This window comes from Gastrolobium bilobum, unplaced genomic scaffold (genome assembly GCF_033153095.1).
Source record: "Gastrolobium bilobum isolate Gb01-03AN ecotype WA unplaced genomic scaffold, APGP_CSIRO_Gbil_v1 utg5420, whole genome shotgun sequence".
Lineage (NCBI taxonomy): Eukaryota > Viridiplantae > Streptophyta > Magnoliopsida > Fabales > Fabaceae > Gastrolobium > Gastrolobium bilobum.
The window spans coordinates 248,635-274,163 of record NW_026898652.1 but is presented as its reverse complement, the minus strand read 5'-3'; the positions used below and the strand labels follow the sequence as shown (position 1 = coordinate 274,163).

At 34.7% G+C, this 25,529-nt stretch overlaps 3 protein-coding genes across 6 annotated transcripts; 2 read left to right on the top strand and 1 right to left on the bottom strand.

The window, feature by feature from the left end:
* LOC133318095 (uncharacterized) lies at nt 1–2,429 on the top strand. The gene is made up of 3 exons (XM_061520043.1): nt 1–215; nt 647–922; nt 2,014–2,429. Exons 1-2 carry the CDS (start codon nt 152–154, stop codon nt 877–879), a joined length of 297 nt encoding a protein of 98 aa, XP_061376027.1. The 5' UTR covers nt 1–151; the 3' UTR covers nt 880–922; nt 2,014–2,429.
* Nucleotides 2,430–3,961: 1,532 nt separating this feature from the next.
* Nucleotides 3,962–10,354, bottom strand: LOC133318045 (KH domain-containing protein At1g09660/At1g09670). 4 transcript variants are annotated; one of them, XM_061519976.1, is made up of 8 exons: nt 10,217–10,354; nt 9,890–9,999; nt 8,486–8,571; nt 7,915–8,054; nt 5,330–5,464; nt 5,121–5,249; nt 4,621–4,764; nt 3,962–4,523 (listed from the first exon to the last, which is right to left on the bottom strand). In XM_061519976.1, the coding sequence occupies exons 2-8, from the start codon at nt 9,988–9,990 to the stop codon at nt 4,365–4,367; spliced, it is 894 nt and encodes a 297-aa protein (XP_061375960.1). In that variant the 5' UTR covers nt 9,991–9,999; nt 10,217–10,354; the 3' UTR covers nt 3,962–4,364. The 4 variants fall into 4 exon arrangements, with proteins under 4 accessions (XP_061375960.1, XP_061375961.1, XP_061375962.1 ...); XM_061519977.1 differs by having other exon boundaries at nt 5,121–5,246; XM_061519978.1 differs by having other exon boundaries at nt 3,963–4,523; nt 5,130–5,249.
* A 4,506-nt stretch (nt 10,355–14,860) lies between these two features.
* LOC133318068 (regulator of nonsense transcripts UPF3-like) lies at nt 14,861–23,628 on the top strand. Its single transcript, XM_061520009.1, has 14 exons — nt 14,861–15,037; nt 15,135–15,290; nt 15,961–16,067; nt 16,515–16,610; nt 16,729–16,827; nt 16,969–17,048; nt 17,277–17,390; nt 19,318–19,462; nt 19,859–19,932; nt 20,977–21,409; nt 21,628–21,699; nt 21,795–21,919; nt 22,002–22,051; nt 22,631–23,628. Coding segments are annotated over exons 1-13 (1,542 nt in total). The 5' UTR covers nt 14,861–15,035; the 3' UTR covers nt 22,041–22,051; nt 22,631–23,628.
* Nucleotides 23,629–25,529: the final 1,901 nt, after the last annotated feature.

The window sequence follows — 25,529 nt, the reverse complement described above, 5'->3', positions numbered from 1 at the left end:
GGGAAAAAGGAGAAGAAGGTGCCTTCCGCAGAACCGAACAAGACAAGACAAGACAAGAGAGAGAGAGAGAGAGAGAGAGAGAGAGCGAGTCATTGTTGTTTTCAATTTGAAAATCACAACACATTGCAGAGACACAGACACAGACACAGACATGATCGTTGCAAGCAGATCGCTGCTGAGTTTCCTCCTTGCCTGCTCTTTACAATTCATTCTTGGTTCCTCTCTCTCTCTCTCTCTCTCTCTCTCTCTCTCTCTCTCTCTCTCTCTCTCTCTCTCTCTCAATTTCGCCTTATTTATTTATTTATTTACTTGCTTCCAAACATATGAATGAATCCTTTGATCCCTCCTCTCCTAATGCTTATAATTTAATTTAACTTATATTTCTCTTTCTATCTATGCTCTATGTTTACCTAAAATTTCAGACTTTCAACCTCTATCATTATTATTATTATTATTCTTATTTTTGGATTTTCACTGAAATGAATGACGACAAAATTGTTCTTCTGCAATATTTCTCCCTGCTTAAGTTGAAGATTTTGTACCCATCTTAATCATTTTAATTTCTTCACAATGTTGCTTTTACACAACAGGGACTCTACAGAATATGAATATCTGATTTTTCCCTTTTGGGTGTTTGTTTCCTCAGGCTTTTCTGATGACTCGCCTGGTTCTAAAGATGCTACAAAAACTGAAGCTCATACCCACAGCACTCGTTCTATGATTGTCATTTTGTTAATTGTGCTTGTGGTATTTTCTTTGTTATCTTTTTTACTTTTTAAGTTGTGGCGGAAGAAGAAAAGGGAAGAGCAATATGCTCGTCTTTTGAAATTGTTTGAAGAGGATGACGAGTTGGAGCTTGAGCTTGGCCTAAGGGACTGACCTACCTTTCTAATTCAATATCATTCATTGTATTGTAGTCAAGGTTCGTATTTTCTCACTCATCCAAACTTTATTTGTAAATACTAGAGACTAGAGAGGATTGAAACTTGAAACCTTAAATACATGTGTTGTGTGGCACCTGTTGGGGATCAGAATAATCAGTAAAATGGAATTTCTCCTTTGGTGGTATTTGATGCTACTTCTCAAGTTATGTCAAGTTTTTCTTTACACCATCCATCCATAGAGCCCAAAAAGCCTTTTGCTTGCTGAATGTCTGCGAACCTACTCTGGATCCAGGCTTGGGCTGAATGATCCAGTTGAAATCTGGATCTTGATTATGTCTGCTTTCCCATGGTTGACACTGGTAGCTGTAATGTGAAAAAGTAGAGGTACATGAAATAAAGGACTCCAACGCTGAAGTCAATAATTGTCTGAGTAAGTTTACAAAGGAATTAGAGTGTTTTACCTGTGAGGGGTTCATCCCCATTTATAGGCTGGATAAAAACTCTAATTCATTTGTAAACTTGCTCGGAAATTTACTGACTATCATCGACAAACTTTTCCTCATTGCAATTATCATTGTCAACCTTGGGAGAGCAAACATAATCAAGGTTCAACTCTCAACCCTTATTCAACCAAAGCCTGGATCCAGAGAAGGTTTGGAGAATGCTGAGCATCTAAATGCCACTAGTGTAAAAATACCTTCCAATGAAGAGTTTTGTTATTATATAATATTTCCAATAATCCTCCTAATACTTAATAAAGATAGTATCAAATGAAAAAGTGTATTTAAAATCTTGGGAACATAAAAAACATTCAATGCTTTCTTTACATAGTAATTAGGATTATTATTAGGAAAATTGGTTAGGAATATTTACAATTATTCTTCAATGAATCTTAACACCCCAAATTTTCCACTTATAATAATCTTTTTGCAAAAATATTTTGTCTAGTTCATGTAAGAATTGGAAATGAGATATGTTATTGGTTGCTTAGAAATAATCTTGTCCCGATGCCTTTCTTCTCTTTTATTTATATATTTATTAGGGTTTATTTTTTGAAGCACAAGAGTGGGTTATTTTTTCAGTATACATTTGTGGTAATTGTTAATCCTTTTAAATGTTCTAATTGCAGGCTTGGGTGAATTTGTTTGTTTTGAAAATTTTGCTTCTTGCATAGCCAAGATGAATATGGCATCCTATGAGGAGGTTAAGACTTTTTTGAGGAGAAGAACTATGATTGTTTGTAATGCTATTCAATGATTTTTTTTTTTTTTGCGTAGATATTTATTTGTCTACATAGTAGGTGAAGAGAGGGCAAACTCTGCACAAAATGATTGGACGTTGTCTTCTAGAGTATGATACTCTTGAAATCTGTTGATATGTATGATATTGTAGTCTTGACATGTTAAAGGTAATCTATGGTGTCCAGGAATGAGTGCCTTGTTATATGTTGAGGGCTTTTGCTTTCTAAAATGACAAAGGTGAGACGGATGAAGAGGATCTGTATTAAATAACTTGTTTGCTTTTGGTTATAGTTATGGTCTCTTGTGGAAGGATCTTTGATGCATCCATACCATGCGCAAGGCCGTTTTCATGTTTGAATTTGAAGTAATGCAAGTGACGTGACTTTTTTTCATATATATACTTAATTCAGTAGTTGCATAGCATTCAAAAGATTTGTTATTGTGATGAACTCTGGATGAGGCAAAATCCCCAATTTTAAGTAGTGGTGATGATGGTGCTTACAATACTGGATTCACAACCTTGAACCAATGTATAATTGGCAGCATTTGAATTTCCGTGGCTTCACTTGGACCTTATTTAGTAGTGGTTCATTAACAATTTTTGCGGTCATCGATATGCATAATTATATAAATGGCTCGCAGATCTTTCCTTTCAAAACTTGAGATAAAATCCCCTGTATTTTTTGAGTATAACTGCATGAATAAATAAAACTATCTCCTTGCTTTTATGTGGTATAGAGCTAGACATGGGACGAGTGCAGCGACCTATCTCATTACAATACCAATTTCTAATTTGCTAAGGACTAACATTTGCTCGTGATTTCATCAACGTTACACAACATGATTATAAAGAGAAGTAAATAAATGGACAGAAAATTCAAAAAAATTATAGTAATAGTGAATTGGCAACATGGTATCTGTATGTGGGGGGGAATACGAGCTACAGACTCATGTTGATTGCTCGACACTAAAGAAAAATTATAAGTTTCTAGCATGTCTTGATTTCACGGTAGGAAGGACCCAAATTTTCTTCTGTTTTCCTAGACTGGTCTTCCTGCGTAATGATTTATTTCAACCAATTATTTTTATTACAATATCAATAATGTCAAAGAAATTGATTCCATCGCAATTCTGGCATTTGAAACCTTGCTTCTCTCTTTTGAAATGGTACTTTATCCTTCTGGCTGTGACTATGTTAGAACTGGATTAGAATGATACGGTAAAGTACGAGATATTTTGGGCCAGAAAGAATTCGAAAAGGGAAATGACTATTACAACTCAAAGAAAGCAAAACAGAGTGCAGAAATGAAAGTACATTGACTATTCCAATTACAGAAGTATTGACTAAAGAAAGAAGAAGAAATACAGATTCAGTACTTAAGAGGTACTAATCTCTCCAAGCCTAAGATTTCCAATTCCAAGCCTACTATTCCATGTTAACCAACTCATCAGTCACCTCATCAGAAAACGTCCTTTCTCTTCTAACAATATTTCCCCTCACCACCAGTATGTTATCATTTGCAATATTCCTCTCCCTAGCTGAGTTACCACAGGTATTATTTAATCCCCTGTAGCCCCTCCTAGCATACACCTTCAAAAGAGCCTTACCAGACTAGCAAACCGCTCTTGCGAGGTTAGTATATTATAAGGATACCTAGTGCCTGCCATTTAGCAGCTTGAATTGAGATATTAACCCATAAAATAGCCTTATGACCGTATGATGATTGAGAGCGCACTTGTTTTCATAGATCATCTTCAAATTCCAGTTGAGTACATTAAACTATACACAAATCACTTGCAAACTCAATAACAAATGAAGTAACAATCATTGAACAATAATACCAAAAGTATTCATGTCGCAATATAATCAAAGACACTTATTAGGTTTTCAGAGTCAATACCATGCATTATAGATGTACGCATGTATTTTATCTAATAATTTGACCCTAAAAAAAAGAACTAGGAGTATGCTACAAAGTAGCACCCGCAAATTAGTTAATACTAAGCAAAATGACAGTGAATGTTCTAGCGGTTAATACACCAAAGAATAGACGTCAAAGCGAAATAGACAAAATTAAGTGGATAAACCATCTGTCATCCCAGCAAGCTACTTGAGGTTCAGCTCCAAAGGTGTTTCTGGTGAATGATATCAGTGAAAAGACCACCGCAAATTCTAAGAGATCAGATGCTAATAACTTAGCTTGAGAAAAATGTATGATCCACCATTCACACATTGGGGTCATCTTCCTGTCTTTGCACGTTTCATTCCAGTACTGTTAAAAGGTGACATGCTTGGACTCATACTCGGGCTCATGCTTGGACTTTCCTCCCTCAAAGTACCATTGAGCATAGCTAACTCCCTCAATTGCTGTTTCTTATAGTGATCGAGAGATTCATCCTGGCAGGTTAGTTAACAAAGATTAGCAAGACTACCTCAGAAAAAAAGGGAGAAAGGCACAATTAATGCAGTTATTTATTATAATATTTTTATATACCACAGGCTTCAAAAGATTTTCTAATATTGCCACAGCATGATCCAACCGAGAATTGATTATATCCTCTGGAAACTCTGCCTCCACCAACACATGCAATGGCTCTTTAAGGTGCTCATATCCTGGTTTATCTTTAAGCTTCTCTTCCTATAATAAAAAGTTATGAAAGTTGAAACACATCATGAAAAATGACATATGTTGTGAAGGTCTTACTTTTTAGCATGAGAACTCCAAAAGATATTGTTAGTAATTGCATAAATCGGGGAGAAGAAAATCAAATACAAAATGCCAAGGTGAAGCAAGCAACCACTCGAGTTGGACAAGAACTGGCTAAATTTATTTAGGCAATATTAAGGAAAATAATGTATCGTGTGTTCACCACATCAGTTTGTGCACATCCGTGAGGAAATTTTTTCCTATGAGTATTAGAAAGTCACTAATAATGATTAAAAACATAAATAAAAGTAGCACAACACAAGTCTTCAAAGTGTATACTTACATACCGACTTTACCTTAATAGAATCTTTCACAGAGCCACAGCCTCTGATGTAAACCCTACATTCTGTCATGGCTTCCACTCTTTTCAATGAGTTCCCACGAGGTCCCAGAATTCGGCCAACAAAATTATACTGCTGTGATTTGAGTCAAAAAACTATTAAATTGAAAAGAAAAACTGATATATACTGGAATTAAAGACAAGATTTTGACTTACATTGGGATATTTGTCTACAGGGACATCAAGCCTAATAACTCTTTTCACAATAGGAGTAGTTGGAACTCCTTGTGTCCCAGGCCAACCCATTGGTGGCGCTTGAAATGATCCCATTCTTTGGAGATTTCCGTTGTCCTGCATGAAAAAATTGGTAATGTTTGAGAAATCCGTTTTTCTAAACCCAAGTTGTGATCACAACTCTCTTGCCACCAAGTTTCCTCACAGTTCAATAGACATTTTCATTACAAATTGTATATTGCCCATTTATAAGCATTTTATTTTTTCATTGTATGCGCTAAAGCATCTAATTGTGGCGAAGCACGCTGGAGTTTAAAGGATTCACGTTAAGCCGGAGCAAGACTGAGTATATGAAGTATGAGTTTTCTTAGGTAAGAGATGTAAACCAAGATCCCGTGCATCCAATTGGTCAAGAGGTACCCAAGAAAGATGCTTTTAGATACCTAGGATCCATTTTGCAAAAAGGCGGAGAGATTGATGAGGATGTAAATCATAGAATCAGAGCAGGGTGGATGAAATGACGTAGTGCTTCTAGGATTTTATGTGACCACAAAATTCCCCTTAAGCTAAAAGGAAAAATTCTATAGGACAGCAGTAAGGCCTGCAATGTTATATGGAGCTGAATGTTGGCCAGCACATAGGCAACTTGAACATAAAATGGGAGTAGCAGATATGAGGATGTTAAGGTGGATGTGTGGTATATGAGGATGGATAAGATAAGAAATGAAGATATTCGACATAAGGTAGGAGTACTACCGGTGGCTGAAAAGATGAGAAAACATAGATTGAGGTGGTTAGGGCACGTAATGAGAAGGCCCCTGGATGCTCCCATAAGAACAAAAGTTTGTTACCAAGAGCTCGACACAAAGAAAGGTAGAGGTAGACCGAAACTTACTTGGGGAAAGGTAGTAAAACAAGACTTAATGGAGTGAGATATAGATTGGCGGACGGTGTGCCTTAGGATGAAATGGAGAAAAGCTATTAGCATGGTGGAGGGTTAGACCCGTTGTTATTCCTATGTTTTAGATGATCCTTTTTTAGTCATTTTCCTCTTCATTCCCCTCCCTCTTCTTTTCCTTTATCTCTTTTCCCCTTCCCTATCTTTCTTCTTTTATTTATATTTATATTTATTTATTATTTTATTTTATATAATTATTTATTTTGTACACCCCATTTATTTTTACTTTTATTTTTATATATACTATTATTATTTTATTTATTTTTATCCTTTCGTACCTTTCATTTGGGTTCATTTATTGCGGACCCCAATTAGTTTGGGATAAATGTGTGGTTGATGTGCTAAAGCATCTACGATTTTAACACTTCAAAGAGCCAAAATCTAGAAACAAACTGCTACCATGATTATGCCCTAATAGTGTTAAGGAGATGATTGATGTGCAGGCATATGTACTGGTCCTAGGCAGATTAGGAGAGATAACAAGATTTACCTCTAAAACAGATTAAGTTTTGAAGAATTAAGGAAAGCTAAAAACTAAGATCAAGGTTTCAAAAAATGTCATTCAAAGTGCTGAATTCCTAGTTCTTCTATGTGTAATGCACAAAACTGCCATTAACCTGCAAGTTTTTTGTGATGAAATATTCTGAAAAACAACTTGCAATTGTGCATTCCAATGCACAAAAGATTTTCTCATAAAGATACTTTGGAAATACAAAGTGAATATGGTCTTTTATGAAGTTCTTTTGAATCCCTATTTTGCTCTTTGCCATGCACTGAATGTTAACACTTGTAATAAGTCACAATAATGCAGTAAGGAAATTCTGACTGGCAGAGAAGGAATCCCTTCTGTGAGGAAAATACCACAGGACTTCCTGACAGATTAGAGTTCTTACTATATGGATCTCATCTTCATCGCTGCTGATAGGATTAAAATCTGAAAATACTATTTCTCCAATAATGGTATAGAGTAAGCTTCAGGAAAGAAGACTATTGCTCTGGTAAGTGTCTCGATTCCAGTTGTTCACAAATTTTCAAATATGAATGAGCCAACCATATAAACAATTCTATCTAATAATTGGCTTTCACTGATTTCTTTTCACATGATAGAATGACTCTCCAGTCAAAACTGATAAAGATGCCATTTTGTTATGCTCTGATATTTCTATACATGAGAAATGGAAAACACAACCCCAACTGCTAAATGTTGGATAGTTTTAGTCAATAAATTGAAAGAACTTGAATTCTAAAGGACATGCACACAGTTGAAATTGCTTGAAAACACTACCCCGTGGCTTTAGAGCGGTTATCTCGCAGGTGGTGATCATGGGTGAGGGAGAGGAGATACAAGATTGTGGGTCACAGACCCACATCCCGGGCTGGTGCTCTTACACCGTAGCCAGCGGTGACTCCCTTGTCGGGAAGGTGCTGCCCGGTGCCAAGCATACCCGAGGAATCCAGGTGTCGTTCTGAATCCTCCTCGGAACAAAAATATGACTAAAAAAAAAGAAGACCCTAAAGCAGATGAAATTGATGATCAACAAATATGAAATAATAATTAAATTCAAGAATTACTAGGCAGGCATAACTGACAGGTATGAAGTAGCAATACCTCTATCGGTACAGCAGGCCATCCCTCCAAATCCATTGGTCTACTATTTGGATGTTGACCTAAGGACCTATATGGACTGTCTGGCTCAAGTCTTTCATGATCCATGAAACCTTGATTAAAACCGGATATGCGTCTGATTTCTGCTATCCACAAAAAAATGGCTGTTTATATGATTGAAAGCACCAAAAAGACATGAAATACCAGGGCAAACAAGCATAGGAAACCAGCATCTGAATTGTTTCAACCATTCAAGTTTGCTTAATTTTGCTATTAAAACATCATTGATATTGTCTGATAATTATTATCATTATTTGGGATTATTCATTAGTATCTGCATTGAACATCAATGTCCCCTGAGTTGCAAGCACTAATACGTAACAGAGTAGTAATACAAAACTAAAATTCAATTGGAAGTTTTGATTGTTTTGAAAAATCTTAAAAAATATTAAAAGGGGTTTCTTCTATTATTTAAAAGAGAGAGAGAGATCGTTAAAATATCAAATTATAAAGATATTTATAATTTAGAAATCGGAGAAGCTATTGCTAAAGAGCAGATAGATGATTTATAAACCTTGAGTTAAGAGCCTGGTACATTGCGGTAGAACTTGCAGAAACGGTCCCAACTTTTGCCTCTCTGCCAGTAATTCAGCCAAATATCTGCAAGTTATTCCCAATCAATTATGCATCCCATATATCAGCACTCACAAAGCAGAAGTGGATTACACTAGAGAAATGAATGACAAATCGCAACCTTTCAACAGCAACATCACCAGGATAATTTGATTAAATATAGCATATCACACTTCAACGATTACACTTAATAACATTAATAAATAAGTAATATTTTCTGCTAGATTTGCTTAAACAACAGAAGCAAGCATTGTCAGGCATACAGATCACATGAATCAAAACAAGTGAGCCAGAAAAACAAAAACACAATATCATCCATTGATGCGAAATGGGAATCAAAGATGCACATAGGGAGCGTACAAGAAAACCCCACTACGAACCAAGAAGAAGGAAGAACTCCCATACAAAAATTACTATCCCTAAAACCGCAAGAAATTTGTGTAGTGGGATAATGTGACCAGATCTCCAACTATGGACCCATGGTTTGGGCCCTTATGCGGCTCACCTCCACTAAAGGACAAAACATACACATCACAATATCGTCTCCCCTTTATCCATTAACATTCCACTATGGCGACGCGTTTGTCTCCACAATCCGCACCTGCAGTAACCACCCACTCCATTACTCGTATTATGCAATCTTCACAACTATCTATATAGTATACATAGGGCTCATGCCCTCGGGTATGGATCTTCTCCATTTTGCATTACTCCACCTCTCCCATTTTATTGAGTTGGGCGTATGAGTTCCTGCAGGTAAACCACCACCCGGAGGAGTAACCTGCCAAATACCTCAGACAACCATCAAAGGAGAGCAGACTCAAAGCAGAGAACCAATCCCTCCACCATGGACTAAACAAGATGTATCAAAAATATACACCTGCCCCCAAACACCCTCGTAAATCCAGCCAGAAACAAGTAAAGTAAACAACAAATGATACATGTCTTCAAATTCTTCAACCCTCGAGACTCTAGGCCCAAGCTTTATTTTAATCAATCACCAACAAGGGGGGCTAATTAATTGTTGGCAGAAAATGAAGTCATATCATATCAACTGCATTTTGTTAAAATGGTGAAGTGGCAGCTCAAACTAGAATGCATCTATCCTTCTCGGAGACGTGTTTATATTCTACTTTGGATGCAACCCCCGATAATTTTTAACCAAGTATGTTACAAATTATATTTCATGACGTAGATCGCTGGAGAGGAAAAGGAAGCACTACCGAACGGTGACTTTTACTAAACAAAAAATATTTCAGAAAATCGATGTCAAAATTCACAATCAAGTTAACATATATATGCATAGAATGATGCTCAACCAAAACTAAAAAGATAAAAAACTTACCTTTCGCGATCTGAAGAAATAGAGGAGGACCTAATAGGAGATGGAGGAACTCCAGGAGGAGGGAACTGGAAATAACTCCCAGATGGGATCCTCTCTCCCATCTATCTACTCTGCACGCCAATCCAAACAAAACCTAGTTAGTAGTTAGCAAACATCACCAGGTCAAATAGAAATGGCACCAGTTGACCGTAAAACACTTATTCAGAGAGATGCCAAACACGAAGCAAATAACACCCAGATGAACAAAATATAGAAAAACAGAGACAATACAATAAAAACGGAGACTTTGATACATTAGTGACGCTAAAAACAAAAGAAGAGGCTTACTGAATAAAAAGCAGAGAGATTGAAGAGTTGTGAAAATGGAGAGTGGCGAGTGTGCGGTGCGGAGCCCTACCACCAAAGGAGAAAAGAGAAGAGAAATGACACACTCTAATCTATCATCACTCTCTTTTATAATTCACCGCATCCCCTCTTTCACTCGTTGCGCCAAAATCTATCTTTCACCCCATTCTTTACGTACTACTGTTACTTTGGTTTTTTTCCTCAACTACATGCTTCACGTGTCTACCCTCCTCATTTTTTTCACCCAAAAAACAATGGTTTTTTACATTAATTAATAAAAAATGTTGATTTTTTCTAAAATTATTTTAGATATTTTTATTTAATGTAAAAATAAATTTATTTTAATTAATAAAAGCATGATGTACTTAATAATTTTAATTTATTTTAAGATTATAATAATCTTTGTTATTCTAATTGTTAAATTTTTCAATTCAAAATTAATATCGTTTTGGTGAATATTAAATAAAATTGTCTAAAGTAACATTAAACATTTTTCCCCTAATAAAAACAAAACAAATTTTATATGGGATTAGTGTTTGTCCTTTCAAGAGACATAGAAATATAAAATTATATTATTTTAAATGAAAAAAATATATAGATAAATGAGGAGAGAGAGAGTGAAAAACTTTTTTTTTAATTTAAATTTTAAATAAAAAACACAACTTTCAACTTTAAAGGACCATCCTTTAAAAGAATATAATTTTTTTTTCGGTGTTTGTGCTTTTTAAGGACAGAGAATTATGGATTTATGAGAAAAAGAGATATACAATGAAAATAATGGGGAGAGTGGATGCTTTTTTTAATTTAAATTTTAACTTAAAAAATGTTAGTTTTAACTAAAATGACCATCTTTTTAAGGACAAATATTTTTTTTCATATTATATGGATTTTATTGCCTACACATACATGAATTAACGTTTCACATATTATAGGAGATAATTTTATCTCCTACGCATAAATAAAAGCATGTGAGGCCATGTGAAGATAAAAGAGAAAAATAAAATACGGGTCTCGTATATATATATATATATATATATATATATATATATATATGAGATTGATGTTTATCCTTTCAAATGACATAAAATTGTGTAATTTTAAATGAGAGGAAGAGATATACAATGGAAATCATATTGGAGAAAGTGGGAGGATTTTTTTTAATTTGAATTTTAAATTAAAAACAATAAATTAACTAAAATGACAATCCTGTAAAAGGACAAATATTTTATATATATAAAAATATAAGATTAATATTTCTCATGATGTAAGATATAATTTTCTGCTCCATATACATATAAAAGTATATGGGGCCATGTGGGGCTATGTGAAGAGAAAATAGAGAGAGAAAATATGAGAATCACATACTTACTTTCATGTGGATGTAAGAGACAAAATTATCTTTTATAATATAAACAGTAATGTATATGGCTTTAATGTTTCTAAAGTGAATGTAGATAAGTTATCTACATTCGCTCTCAAAACGATGTCGTTTTGAGTTGAAAAATTATAAAATTATGATGAAAAAGACTATTATAACCCTGAAATAAAATATAATTACAAAAATACCTTGATTTCCGCCTCAAAACGACGTCGTTTTGGACTCAATATAGATAAGTTATCTACATTGACCGTAGAAAAAGCGAACCCTATGTATATATAGGGTTTGACATTTGTCATTTTAAAGTACATATATAATTAAATAATTTTAAGTGAGAGAAGATACATAAGAGAAATTATGGGGCGAAAATTAGTATTTTTTTAATTTAAATTTTAAATAGAAAATATTAGTTTTAACTAAAATGATCATTTTTTAAAAGGATAAATATTTTTTTTAAGTGATATAACTTTATGCCATTTTAGATCACAATCGTTGATTTTCGTCAATCAACGGTTCAGATTTATTAGATTTTATTGCGAATTACTAATTACTTAATAAGTTTGACCCAATAAATTATAACCGTTGATTGAAAAAAATTAGCGGTGATGATCTAAAATGATACAAAATTTTACCCTTTGAAAGGACAAAGATTTTCCCTATATATATAAGGGTTTGATGTTTGTCATTTTAAATGACACAAGTTATGTCATTTTAAGAGAGATAGATACAAAAAATGAAAATGACAAATATTTTTCTCTATATATATAAATTTATTTTTACAACCGGCTTTACATACAATAATAACATATGTATAGTTATAATTTTCCATATTAAATGCTTTCCATATTAAATGCTTTCATTCTTTACATAGTTATGATTCACTGCTATTTGACAAAATAAAGTGGGCCATCGGTTTTTTGAAAAAAAAAAGTGAGGCTCAGTTTTCGATAAGAAAAGAGTAAGAGAGAACAGTCTCGTGTAGTATAAGAAAACAATTTTCGATATACATATATATTCGGATTTCCGATATATATATATATATATATATATGGCAAAATAATTTCTGCAGCCGCTACACCTACAGCTAGCGAGGATTCGCATGCGGATCCTACGATACGGCATCGGAGAATTGTTTTTTTTTTTTAAATGTTGTGGGCCCACTTTTCTGTGTCAGCTATAGAGAATATTATCTACGGCGGCTGCAGAAATGATAAGCTATATATATATATATATATATATATATATGGGTTTAGTGAGTATCAAGTGACTTGATCTAAATTAGGTCCAGTGCACTATATTCTCCCGCGAGAATATAGTGCACAAATTTTTTTGCCTATGTTCTCCCGGGAGAACACCTGCACAACACCATTGTAATGTTTTTGCACTATATTCTCGCGGAAGAATATAGTCAAAATTCACTCACTGAATAGTGCAGTGACTGAATTTTGGATTTTCGTATATATATACTAGTGAATTACCTGTGCGATGCCTGGGGGAAAAAACAAAATATTTATCGTCCGCCGTGGTTAGTTAATCGCACTGCAAACCTTATACTTACAAAAACCTGTGTTGTTATCTTATTCTATATTTCTGGTGGAAAAAATTACAGCATTGACACAGAACTTTGCAAATATCAATCATAAACAAAAATCTGCTATCGAGAGTGATCAATATTATGCAAATCAAATATAGTTATCTACTCGATGAGTTATGTAAGAAATAAATACGCCACAGTAGACTATGTTAAAATGAGGATGGGTAAAAAAGAAAAATGCATACAACTTATTGCTAACTATAACAGCACTAATAAAATCAAGGTAACAAACATACCAAGCAAATATGGAATTAAAAGATCAGCCTGTACCTCTAATAAGAAAACACTATTAATTCAGTGTCATTCTGTAGCAATCATTGGAGGAATGAGTTCAACACATATCAAACATGTGATTTCCTATGTTTATGCATTACCAGGGACATCCTCTTCTACCATCATATTTATGCCTACGATACAAAGTGCAAATACTCATTAAATAAATTACGCTAATATGTTAACACCCAGAAGTAATAATCTCAGGAAAAAATGAGTAATTTTTTTTTAGATCCCAGAAAACGTTGTCTAAAAGGGATTTGAAAGCAAATTAACCAAATAATCATGTATGAGTCATTTTTTTTGCTTACATTGGAACAAATGTGTCTAAACAGCATCAAATCTATACACATGCTAAAAACTTGTAACAATATAAAGAACCCACAATGATAAATTTTTAAAAAACAACAACATACATTTGGGTCCACCAAAGACTTAAAGAATGAGGTGACAATAGCTTCGCTGCTTCAAACACCAAATTATGAAAATGTTTGGTAGGCCGCCCCTCCGGGCCGAGCCCAGTTTGTCACCTATAACTATTAGCATATAATAGATTTTTATATTTATTCACAAAAAAGCTCTTATTCACAAACTAATGCATATGTCTGTCACTAATTAATGCTGAACTCTTTTCTTGGGATCTTTTGGTTTTTTTATAAATATGCAAAAAAGCATTAAATATTTTTTAAAATGATAGTTAACAATTCTCATGTAGAAAATAATAGAAATTTAATACAGCTGTTTCTGACTAAAAAATGTTAAACTCTTTCCCCACTTATACAATTTTGAATTCTAAAAAAGAAATGGGATATTAATGCACCTGTCTACTACTAATTAATGCTTATTTTCGCACTAACTATTTAGAATTATAAAAACATTATTAATGTTTTTGTTATTAATAATAAAAATATATTAAATTGAAGAAAGAATACAAACCAAAAGAGCACTAACAGTACTTCTCTGCCTGAATCGCAAAATGACATGCATACTTTAAGACTCTTCCTGAATCGCAATAACAACGCCAAGAATATTATAAGTCAATTTTTTTTTTGGTAGGCTATTATAAGTCAAATTAAACTTTTTATTAACGTAGACATTTACTTTTTGGTAGCCAAGAATAATAGAATTTTTTTATTTACGAAATAAAAAATATTTCTAAAAGAAGTAACTTTTCAAACTATCTCCGGTGTGAACACAAAGCTGAGAATTAAGGAGAAAATGACACGTCAACAAAGTTTCTAAAGTTTGGTTCTCCTTTCTATATATTATTATTATTATCCTTTCTATATATTATTATTATTAAGAATATATATATATATATATATATATATTATATATATATATATACTGTGAATCAAAAGTCAAAATGACAAAGCGAAGCGATCCGCAAAACGCAAACGTATATGCTTTTTACTTGCAACTCGCAAGTTCCTTTGAAACACGCACAATCTCTCTCTCTCTCTTAAAGTTGGGTTAGGCGCATGGCAATTTGGGGCTTTTCCATCGAATTAGGGCACACGTTTTTTCTTGATTGATCCTCACAAGCAGTGGAGAAGATGTGATCCCACCGAGATTTTCGTTCATTATTTCTCTTAGATTAATTGTTTTTTCAAGTGATAAAACTGTAACAGTAAGTGTCGAAACCTGTCTTCTAGGGTTTGGGTTTTTGGCATGAAGGGTGAGCTGGATCGAACGAAGGTCGTGCTGCGGCACTTGCCCCCTACGATTTCTGAGGACACGCTTTTGGCCCAAATTGACGCCGCCTTTGCTGGCCGCTACAACTGGTTCTCTTTTCGTCCTGGAAAATTCAGGTTTGAGATTTCGCATTACTGCTCTTCCAACTTACAACGTTTTAATATATATTTTTCTTTTACTCTTCTGTTTTTGTCTATTGTTTCTTGTCGTGTTTTCCCATGTTCTTGAATAGTTGTGACTGAATTTTGATTTTGAGCCGTCGATTTAGTGAATGCTTATTCTTGGGAAAAATTGTCTTTTTTATTTTTGGGTATGTTTTCCCTCTTGCATTCACTGGTCACAGTGTGAGTGCAGTAGTGATAGACATGAAATTTGCCTTCGGAAATCATCCCTATACTTTTTATTCGTCTTAAATCTTACATGGTTAGTTGGTTGCATGGTTATTTCTATTACATTAGCCAAGTGACCGTGGATGGGGTGTTGCCTCTGGGATTCTCAGTAATTGAAGAATAGCATAAACTATGTTTCAACTTTGCTTTTACACTGGGTATATTGTGTGCCTCTTGTTTATCACATTATTGCTCATTTTAATTGTAGTTATTTGTTACTTTTTTGTGACTATTTCAGGTAACTCTCATTCTTATGGGTGTTTTATGAAAAAAGCTGAACGTCTGTAATTTGAATTATGATATAAATGGGTGGATACTTAGAATTTACATACTATATCCTTATCATGTTAAGGACGTTCTTTTTAACTTTATATTTTCTTTTTGAATGGATTTTCAGCCAGAAGCATATATCACATTCTAGAGCCTACATTGACTTCAAGAGGCCAGAGGACGTTATTGAGTTTGCTGATTTCTTTAATGGGCACGTCTTCGTAAATGAAAAGGGTAACTAATGAGACCATCTGAAGTGGTTGAGTAGGCATGCTTATGATCTTGCTAAAGTTGTTATCATCATCATCATTGTCATCTTTATTATTATTGGAATTTAGGCCAGTGCCTTTTAACCGAGAGTGGAAATGGAATTCTCTCTAGTCCCAAAGTGGGTTCCATTTCAGCCAATGGGTGGACTATCCTAAGTGCACTGCAATTCATGGAAAGTGGGAGGGGGTGTTCTCATTGTGTAGCTCAATGTTTAAAGGATCAAGAAATAGTCTTGTTTCCATTTGGGTTGTTCATGGCAAGACAATCTATGTTTAGAATCTATTTTGGATTTCTATTTTGTACTTCTCAAATTATATTTTGTGCATTTTACATATTTTGCAAGGATAAGCCTTGGGAATTGTGATGTTAGATACTGAATTTGGTTCTTTGTTTTGCTATTTTCCTTCCCAGGAACTCAGTTCAAAGTCATTGTTGAATATGCTCCTTCACAACGTGTTCCAAGACAGTGGTCTAAAAAGGATGGTCGTGACGGAACCATATATAAAGGTGCCACTTAGACAAAGATTAAAGTAAATTACAAGGGATATATGTTCCTCAATAGGAATTATATGTATAGAGTCTTTTCCTTTTGATAAATATAAGTATTTTCATGGTGAACATCTAGATTCTGAGTATTTGGAGTTTCTTGAACTACTTGCCAAACCTGTTGAGAATCTTCCTAGCGCTGAGATACAATTGGAGAAGAGGGAAGCAGAACGATCTGGTTAGTCAATTAATGCAGAATATATATATAGTAAAAATTTTAAGTTTGAAAGTGGAGAAACATAAAATCACACATACACAGAATGGGCAGGTAGAGTACTATTTTCTGTATTCTTTACTTATTGGGTTTATGCCCCTTTAGCAGGTACTGTAAAAGATATTCCTATAGTTACACCACTGATGGACTTTGTGCGCCAGAAAAGGGCTGCCAAGGGACCTCAGGTATCTTTGCATATGATTAGTGTATGAAGTTTTAAACAAACTTATATGGTTGTCAAATGTCATTATGTCTGCATTTCTGAGCATTTGTGTGTGTTCATCAGTGCTTGTTTAGGGAGATGAGTGCGAGTGCATTTTGTGCTGAGCAAGTCCCTCATTAATATCCTTTTCTTTTTTATCTATAAGCACCATTGGTATGTTGCTTACCTAATGTACGTCATGTTTGTGAAGAGATCATCGTCTAATGGAAAAGTGAGTAGAAGAGCTGGCACATCGTCAAATGGGATTCCTAGTTCTGCCGCATCACGACGAGGTTCTGGAAAGAAGAGGGTTTCCACCACAATGGTATTATGCTTATAGCTTTGATTTGTTCACGAGTTCACAAAGAAAAAAAATTATTTTTCTTTACTATCACAAAAAATCACAATTTGCATTTGGTAGCTGGGATGAATAATTTCTTTTCACTTACCTGGTTTTGTCAGATTGCATATTTTACTTTCAATGTCTGTTTGGCTAGAAAAGATTTTCACTTTCTATTTATGGTTTAGGCTACATGAGCATAAAATGAGAGTAGTGGGAATGAGGATATTATGATAGATATGTGGTCATACAAGGATGTGTTCGAAGATCCGTAGATGTTCTCCTAAGAATAGAAGTTTGTGGCAGCATGACAAAGAGAGGAAGAGATAGACCGGATTTACTTGGGGGTATGTAGTAAAATAAGACTTAATGGAGTGAGAAATAAATTGACGGATGTTGTATCTTAGGACCGAGTGCAGGAAAGCTATTAGCAATGTGGAGGGGGTAGACCCATTTTTTCTACGTTTCAGACAACTCTTTTTAGTCCTTGTTTTCTATATTTATTTATTAATTTATCTTACTCTCAAATTTACTTTCTTTTCTCATATTTATTTTTTTGTCTTATTAAAAAAAATTAATTTTTTTCTTCAATCTTTTATTTTTTATTTGGTTTCATTGACTAGTGACTCTAACTTGTTTGAAATAAAGGTATTGTTGATGTTGGCTCTTAGGAGAAGTCAAATACTAGAGGTCTAGAACTGAATGAGATAAAATTACTTTCTACCTGGTGTACTAGGTTTTCTTCGTGAAGTTAGTTTTATGGTCACTATCTTCCTTCGATTAGAGGCATAGCTTCTTGGAAAGTGTTTGACACCAACATCCACTTTACAGTGCATCCGAAGAACTTGTAACAGGTGAATTTGTCCTGTTATCAAGCTACATGAATTATCATTGAATGTTCGGCTTTAAGAAACTTCCCATAGGGACATTTTGCAACCTGAATTTTCTTTTTTTGGGGAAGGGGATTTATTAATGCCTTTTTGATTTAGGGTACCACACTATCAGTGTGGTTTGTCTTATCTAGCTTGAGTGGTGGTGATGTGATCAACATAGTAGTTAATTGCGTCGCAAGTTGCGCCGTATGGGTGTTGCGGTTCCTCTCCGCAAGAAACTGCGCCGCGCCGCACCGGAACGCAATAGCGGCCATTGCGATTGCATTTGCGGCCATTGCGATTGCATTTGCGGCCAAATTGCGACCATATTGCTGTCATAAGGCAAAATGTCAATTTTGTCCTAAATTTAAATGTGTAAAAGAAAAAATTTAAGGATTTTTTAGTCTATCCGCGTCTCTCTCTGTCACTTCTGCTATCTCTGCCTTTAAAACATGTTTCTTTTTGTCATTATTTCTGTCATATATCCATTCCGCTATTTCCACAACCGCAACCCGCTATAACGCTATAGCGTTTTTCGGAGTTGGTCGCGACATGCCGCAATCCGCATTTGATAACTATGGTGATCAATACATGCGTGTTTGTTTGTGTTTGTGTGTGGGTATAACGAATTGTGGTGCAGATTGACAGGTTTTGACAGGTTCTTCAAGTATAGGTCTACATATCTTTCTCATGAGCAATGAGATCAGATTTTTGGTGGACTTGCCTGGTTTTTCTTTGAAGGAACTAGTTGACTTGGTTTATGGTTAGAGCAGAGTAGGCATTAAATTTTGGATCTAGTTGAAGCAACTTGTGGCCGGTGGCAAAAACCTTTAGGCTGTATGCCATGAAGGGATTAGTCACATCCAAATTGGTGGGGACACCACTTGGAAACCCAAAAAAAAAAATTTGGAACTAGTTGTACTTTTGTTGTGTACAGCATATTGCTGCACATGTGTTTGCATGCATGCATATGATGTATAAACACTTGGTTCTTACTCTTGTGTTTAAACATGTCTAATTTTTGCTTTTATAATGAGCAGTACGTTGCAAGGGACCCAGGGAAAAGTTCTACTGTTAAAGACAAATCAAACTACATTTTGGTTCCGCGGCAAGGTGATCAGCATCTTTCAAATAAAACTTCAATTATGGCTTCTGCAGATGGACATCAAACATTTGATGAGAATGGTAAGGTTGATATTTTTGTTCAAAATTTCAAGTGATAATTTTCTTTTTTTCTTTTTTGGGTTTTATTTTGTGGCCTGGAGGTAACGTTTAAAAATATACATATGGTTTACTTTGATGATTTGTAAAACTTTTTCTTCTAAACTTATTATTTAATATGATTTCGGATATCAAATATCTCTTAAGTCTTACCCTTCTGGTGTCTCCCTCTCCCATACCCTTTTTTCTTTGAGGGAGCGTGGAAATAGCTCCTCTGATTCCATGAACATTCTGGTGTCTTCGGTATTCTCTGTTAAGTAATTGTCTATTTTTATATCAATTGGTAGTCAATTCTGTATTCTTGAATTACTGTTGCTTTTAATGGGAATTAGCTTACCATTTTGTCCATGTTTTTTGCAGGAGTTGCTGGAAATAATGATGCTGGGAAGAAAAAAGTACTGCTTCTTAAAGGGAAAGAAAGAGAGATAATTACGGTAAAAGCATCTGATTTTTATCTTCATAATCTATTTCTATTTATATGCTGCACATGATGCAAAAGGATTGATCTCAATCCCTAAGCTTAGTTGACTAAAATGCTTATCTGATGTACGTTAAGCTGTAGTATACTTCCAGTTTCCTTTTGAATGTTGACATGTACCAATGGACCGCCATGGCTTAAGCTGAATGCAAAGTACTTAATTGTTCTTATTCTGATTGGAACAACTTGGATTTATTTCCTTCCTAGAAGCACTCTACCCTCCTTTCCTGTCTCATATTTGGTGTACGCTAAGCTGCAGTATACTTCCAGTTTCCTTTTGAAAGTTGACATGTACCAATGGACAGCCATGGCTTAAGCTGAATGCAAAGTTGTTAATTGTTCTTATTCTGATTGGAACAATTTGGATTTATTATTTTCTTAGAAGCACTCTACCCTCCTTTTCTGTCTCATTTTCTTGAACATCTTGTTTCTTTTTGTTGGTGACTTCAATGTTGGCGAGTTGTCATTGATCCCATCTAGTTTGCATGAATTGGTTTGTGAATTTTTTACTTAAGTTGTATATTGATTTATTTATTCATTAATCAATAATATGCAAATTTCTTGGTGCATAGTAATCCTTAAATTGCCCCATTAATGTGCAGAATTGATGATAAACTTTGGTTTTAATGTAACCTTACTCCCTTAAGAATGACAGTCAGAGAGATCCAAGGTTAATATGATATTGGCTACCAGTCTTACTTTACACATGTCAATGAATAAATACAAAGGTCAATGTACTTTAGAGAACCACTAGGAAGGAAGTGAAGGTATGATGATACAAATGATTTGGTAGGTAGTTGCTAAAGTGACTGCCAGGATTTGTTTCCTGCAACCTGCTGCCTTATTGTATGAAATATGATGAATTAGTAATTTGGTATTAATTCGGGTATGGATTGTATTTTAGTTCATTAATTGTATCCTTGGTGGATTCATCTTGGAGGATCACGTTATGACTACAGTTCTGCTAATAGTCTGCTTTTGTTTGTTTCTTATTATGCAGGTATCTGATTTAGGTAGCATGTTACAGCATCACAGCATAACATCTTCAGCTAAAACAATTCTCGGTTCAACAGCTCTGAAGCAGAATCAGCGGCATGAAGGTAGTGGAAGGATTATTAGAAGCATACTCTCAAACAAGGATTTCCGTCAAAGTCAGTCTTCCAGGGCCCATTCTGACCAGCAAATTCAAACATCTAATCTAGAAAAGGAAAAACAACCCCCTCGCCCCTTACATGTGCAATTGATTTTGAAGGGGAGTAATGGGACACCAGAGAATAGGATTGGTGTGCATGATTTACATGTTTCTAGTGAAAGGCCGGAGAGACGTGTTAGACATAAGGATAGACCTGATCGTGGTGTATGGACAAATCGTTCCAATGGAGGCGATGATTCTTTGTCATCGTCTGCTTCCTCACAAGTAGATCCTTTGGAAGGTATATGCTTTATTTTTTATCTATGATTTTGTTTTGGCAATTGTGGATTAATCCTTTGTTCTTGTGTAAAAAGGGGAAAAAAATCAAAAAGCACTTGTGACTAACTATACAACCGATGTATTAATACACAATATTATCGTTGTCTGTTGGAAATATGTTACAGCCTGCTTACATGTTCCTCATGATGAATTTTTTTACATGTATTATATGTGAAACAGGAGGTCATGCAGAGTTGAAACACGAAGTAAAATCTCACGCAAGTGTCCGTGCCAGTCATTCATCAGAAAATGGTTGGTATCTGGCGTTGGAAAGCAGATTATTTGATAGTCTAAAACTTATATTCGGGTTTGTTTCTGCTTAAATTTCACTGTTCATGTATATTTAGGTTTCAGTAAGCATTTTGGCCGCCGTGGACTGACACATGGGGTGAAGGATGTTGATGGCTATTCGATTTCAAGTGAGGGGAAGCATCCTAGAAGATCTAGCTCCTCTGCTTATGGTTCCAACGAGGTGCCTTTTGATTTCTGCATGGCCATACACCATTTTCTTTTCTGGTTCATTAAATGATCAGTATCTCTTCTTTAAACTGCAGAAACAAGTTTGGGTTCAGAAAGCAAGTTCTGGGACCTAGTATTTAGATTGGTGAGATACGTTCTCTTGATCAGACCTGTAGTTGTATAGCTTAGATTGATGCTTGTTGATGAGTCAACCCAAGGACTTACCTAAGTGATATTCTTTATGACCTTTTGGAATTTCTCTTGGTGTGGCATCAACAATTTAGGATAATATTTGAGTTCATATCATATTGCTCTGGTTCTAGTTATCATTGATTTTCTGTGAATTTAACTATCACACAACCAATTTTCTCAATTATATTAGTTATTTACTATGATGTCAGTTTTGTGAAATTTTGTTTGTAAACTGTAAAGAGTGGTTTTACTGTGCTTTTAATAGAAATATAGGTGATAGACTTGTGGCTTGACTTTCTTTAATATGTGATTTTATGATGTAGCTTCATAACTTTTGGTGTATTCTTTTCCTTTTTTTAGTAACCCTTAACTTTGATTCCTTCCTCTAGAAGTTGCAATAATAATGAAATGATTGCATTATGTTTTTTACTAACCCTATATGGTAAATCTATATTGTGTTCAAGTGCTCGTGTTAGTAGAAGTTATTTTTCTTGTATTTTCTTGTGTCAAGGTTGATGATTTTCCCTTGCAGTGCTAAGCTTGCTGATTTACAATTTTGGAGCATCCATTTGCTAGCTGCTGGATTCTGTCTCTTTTTGGTTGACAGATTCTTATAAAGTAAATGAGTTTGTGTGGTTGGAAAAAAAAATTCTTTTACAAAACAAGAAAGAGAAGTACTGTGATGAATTTGATTTGGCTTAAAATATTCAAACGTAACTTCATTGAAGATGGCTCGGAGTAAAGGGAGAAATTAAAACAGGGGTACCCCAATTGCCTGGTGTACCATTTACAAGTTGTTGCCTGTTTGAAGAATTTTGGATAGATTTGCATAGCAAGTACTGTGATGCATTTGTTTCCTGGCAAGTTGACAAGTATATGCGCAGTCTGGGTTTCTAAACAGTTATCTTCAGTAGTTTTAATGTAGATATAAATCCAGGGTATTGTGTATCTGCTTCCTTAGTTCCTATATATACAATCCCTTATTAGGGGTATTGTGAATCTGTTTCCTTTGTTCCTATATACAATACGTTATTAGCTGTCAGCCAAATACAAGTGAGCGCTTGCTTATGATCCTGGATAATTTTGGACTACCTTGCTCATTATTCCAAAGGAACACTCCATGGACAACCTTGCAGGCTTGCCATGTCTTCAGTCTTTCGTTGACAGTGGAGTTTCTTGTCGAGCTCGGATTCCTGAATGCAGTGGATGGTGTCTTACTAAGGATTAATAAGGGTCTTGCTGGGAGTTGTTACTGTGTGGATATTGATTTGGCTCTAAAGTATCATTGTACAGTGTGGTGTTGCGTTTCTCAGCATAACATAGCTGTTACATTGCTGGTTCTGATATTTTGTCAATTAATTTTGTGAATTGCTGCTTCCTGTGCAAGTGTTAGATTTATAATCTATGTTAAGATTATCGTAGACATTACATCTTTCCCTAAGAGCTTTATGGTAAAAGTTTAAATTCAAGTTGACAGCCCCAAGATTTTTTTGTTCTTGTTGGACATAGGGAAGAAAAAATTGTAAATTGGGCGTTGCATACACCACGTGCCAATTTCTACAAAGTTTAAAGTTTACTTCAATTAAACATTTATTCGGTTTATCCTGTCTCAAATTTGGAAGATCATTATTAACTTATTTGGAATTCATAAACATGACAATAGGTATATCTTGGTTGCAATTTTCCTTTTAATCTGTAAAAGACAGGTGGTCTATTGCATTTATTAGTAGGAGAAAGCGGATTGAAAGTAGCATTTGCCACTGCTGCAATTATCCAAGATACTACATATGAAGATATCTGTCAAACAAGTGCTGAGGACCTAATCATCAATTATTCCCATCAGTTAATGTGGAGACGCAAATCAGTTATTAATTTTATTTTAAATCAGTTAATGTGGAGAGGCGTAGGAGCAGAGAGAAATGTCAAGTCAATTGATTTGGAAGTCAAATATAACATATCAAAGGATTTTAAGGAGTAAACATATGGGCTGTACAAGCTGGTACAAGTACCTTTCCTTGACATTCAACAGGACAGGACCCCCAAACCAATTCCTATAATACAGCTGCACAGCATATATATTTCCAACAAAAAAAAGCAGCATATATGCATTCACTCCGTTGTGTTGTAATTTTCACATGCACCCTTGAAGGTGCTAGATATTTCTACAGCCCCCAAGTCAACAGGAAAGTGGAAAATTTGCTTAAGTTGGTCTAGTTGTTTTCTGAAACAAAGTAAAATTGGTTACTGGTATGGATTTTCTGTGGTCCTCGGATAAATTATCTTTGATGTCCTCATTTCTTAAAGAAGGCACAATGTTTTGGTGATTGCTGTTATGTTGGTTTTGTTTCATTGAAAAGTTTCTCCACCCTCATCTTTTTAATTGTTTAACTTGTCAATCATAAGGCTTAAGCAGTGAAATAGGAAAGGAGTGGCGGTCTTTGTCTCTGTCATTGAATTTGCTTTTCCTTTAATTGATCTTACAATACAAAGTACTGTAGACTGTAGTAATTAGTCAGCCTGAAGGGGGACCCCTTTTTTTGGTTTCATGCGCGCACATGCTTTCCCACATAAAAGATACTTATAGCATCTTTTTTGTACTTTCAATGGTTCCCTCTTCATCAGATTGAAACTTGGCATACCATTCCTTGAGTAATTAAGAACTTCTCACAACCCGTTAATCTTTCAACTCTCTGTAAAAACTAAGCTCTTTTTATATATTAAAGTCCAAAAATTTACAGGGGAATGCTTACATTACATCTCATGCCTCATGTATAGTATATCAGTTTCCAACACTACCAGAACATATAACAGATCCTTTTTTTGTGTGTTTTTATATGATTGTGCTGAACTGTCCAATGAGTCACATAAAGTATTCTTTTTAGCCATTATCATATACCCCACTTTGACCTAAACTTTTATGCTCTCTACCTTTCTTGTTTTCTAGTTCTATTCTATCGGTTTGAGTTGGACCAGTACTACTATATATATATATATATGGGATTTAAGTTTCTCCTTTAACATAAGAATAGAATCATTCCTACACTAACATCGAATCTTGTGCCAAATCTTTATACTTTTATATTTTTTTTCAAAACAGGTGGGACCCATCAATTATGTTTCACTCACATGAGATATCAATTCTCCTTTTAAAGGAGAAATGTTTAACCTTATATATATATATATATATATATATATATATACAACTCTCCGGTTTAGTTTTCAATGCTGGGAGAGGATTAGTGTGGCTTGCTAATGATGTAGCTCATCCAAGTGGAGGACCTATGCCCATATCATAATGGAATGACTTTTTCAAACTGCTTTTATAAGATTTACCCTAATGCACATGAAGCATGCAGCCGGCAAATATTCTGCATTTTCCTTCAGCAATTTCTTTGAATTATAATATAGGTACAGTGCTTGTTTGACTCTTA

What these genes read in the sequence shown, in the direction of transcription:
- LOC133318095 (XM_061520043.1), top strand. Translation starts at nt 152, where the DNA reads ATGATCGTTGCAAGCAGATCGCTGCTGAGTTTCCTCCTTGCCTGCTCT. An exon ending in CTCTTTACAATTCATTCTTG is followed by an intron (nt 216 to 646) that starts GTTCCTCTCTCT and finishes TTGTTTCCTCAG; the next exon opens with GCTTTTCTGATGACTCGCCT.
- LOC133318045 (XM_061519976.1), bottom strand. Translation starts at nt 9,990, where the DNA reads ATGGGAGAGAGGATCCCATCTGGGAGTTATTTCCAGTTCCCTCCTCCT. An exon ending in GGCCTGCTGTACCGATAGAG is followed by an intron (nt 5,465 to 7,914) that starts GTATTGCTACTT and finishes TTTTTCATGCAG; the next exon opens with GACAACGGAAATCTCCAAAG. An exon ending in CTGTAGACAAATATCCCAAT is followed by an intron (nt 5,250 to 5,329) that starts GTAAGTCAAAAT and finishes CTCAAATCACAG; the next exon opens with CAGTATAATTTTGTTGGCCG.
- LOC133318068 (XM_061520009.1), top strand. An exon ending in TTTCGTCCTGGAAAATTCAG is followed by an intron (nt 15,291 to 15,960) that starts GTTTGAGATTTC and finishes ATGGATTTTCAG; the next exon opens with CCAGAAGCATATATCACATT. An exon ending in CGTCTTCGTAAATGAAAAGG is followed by an intron (nt 16,068 to 16,514) that starts GTAACTAATGAG and finishes TTTCCTTCCCAG; the next exon opens with GAACTCAGTTCAAAGTCATT.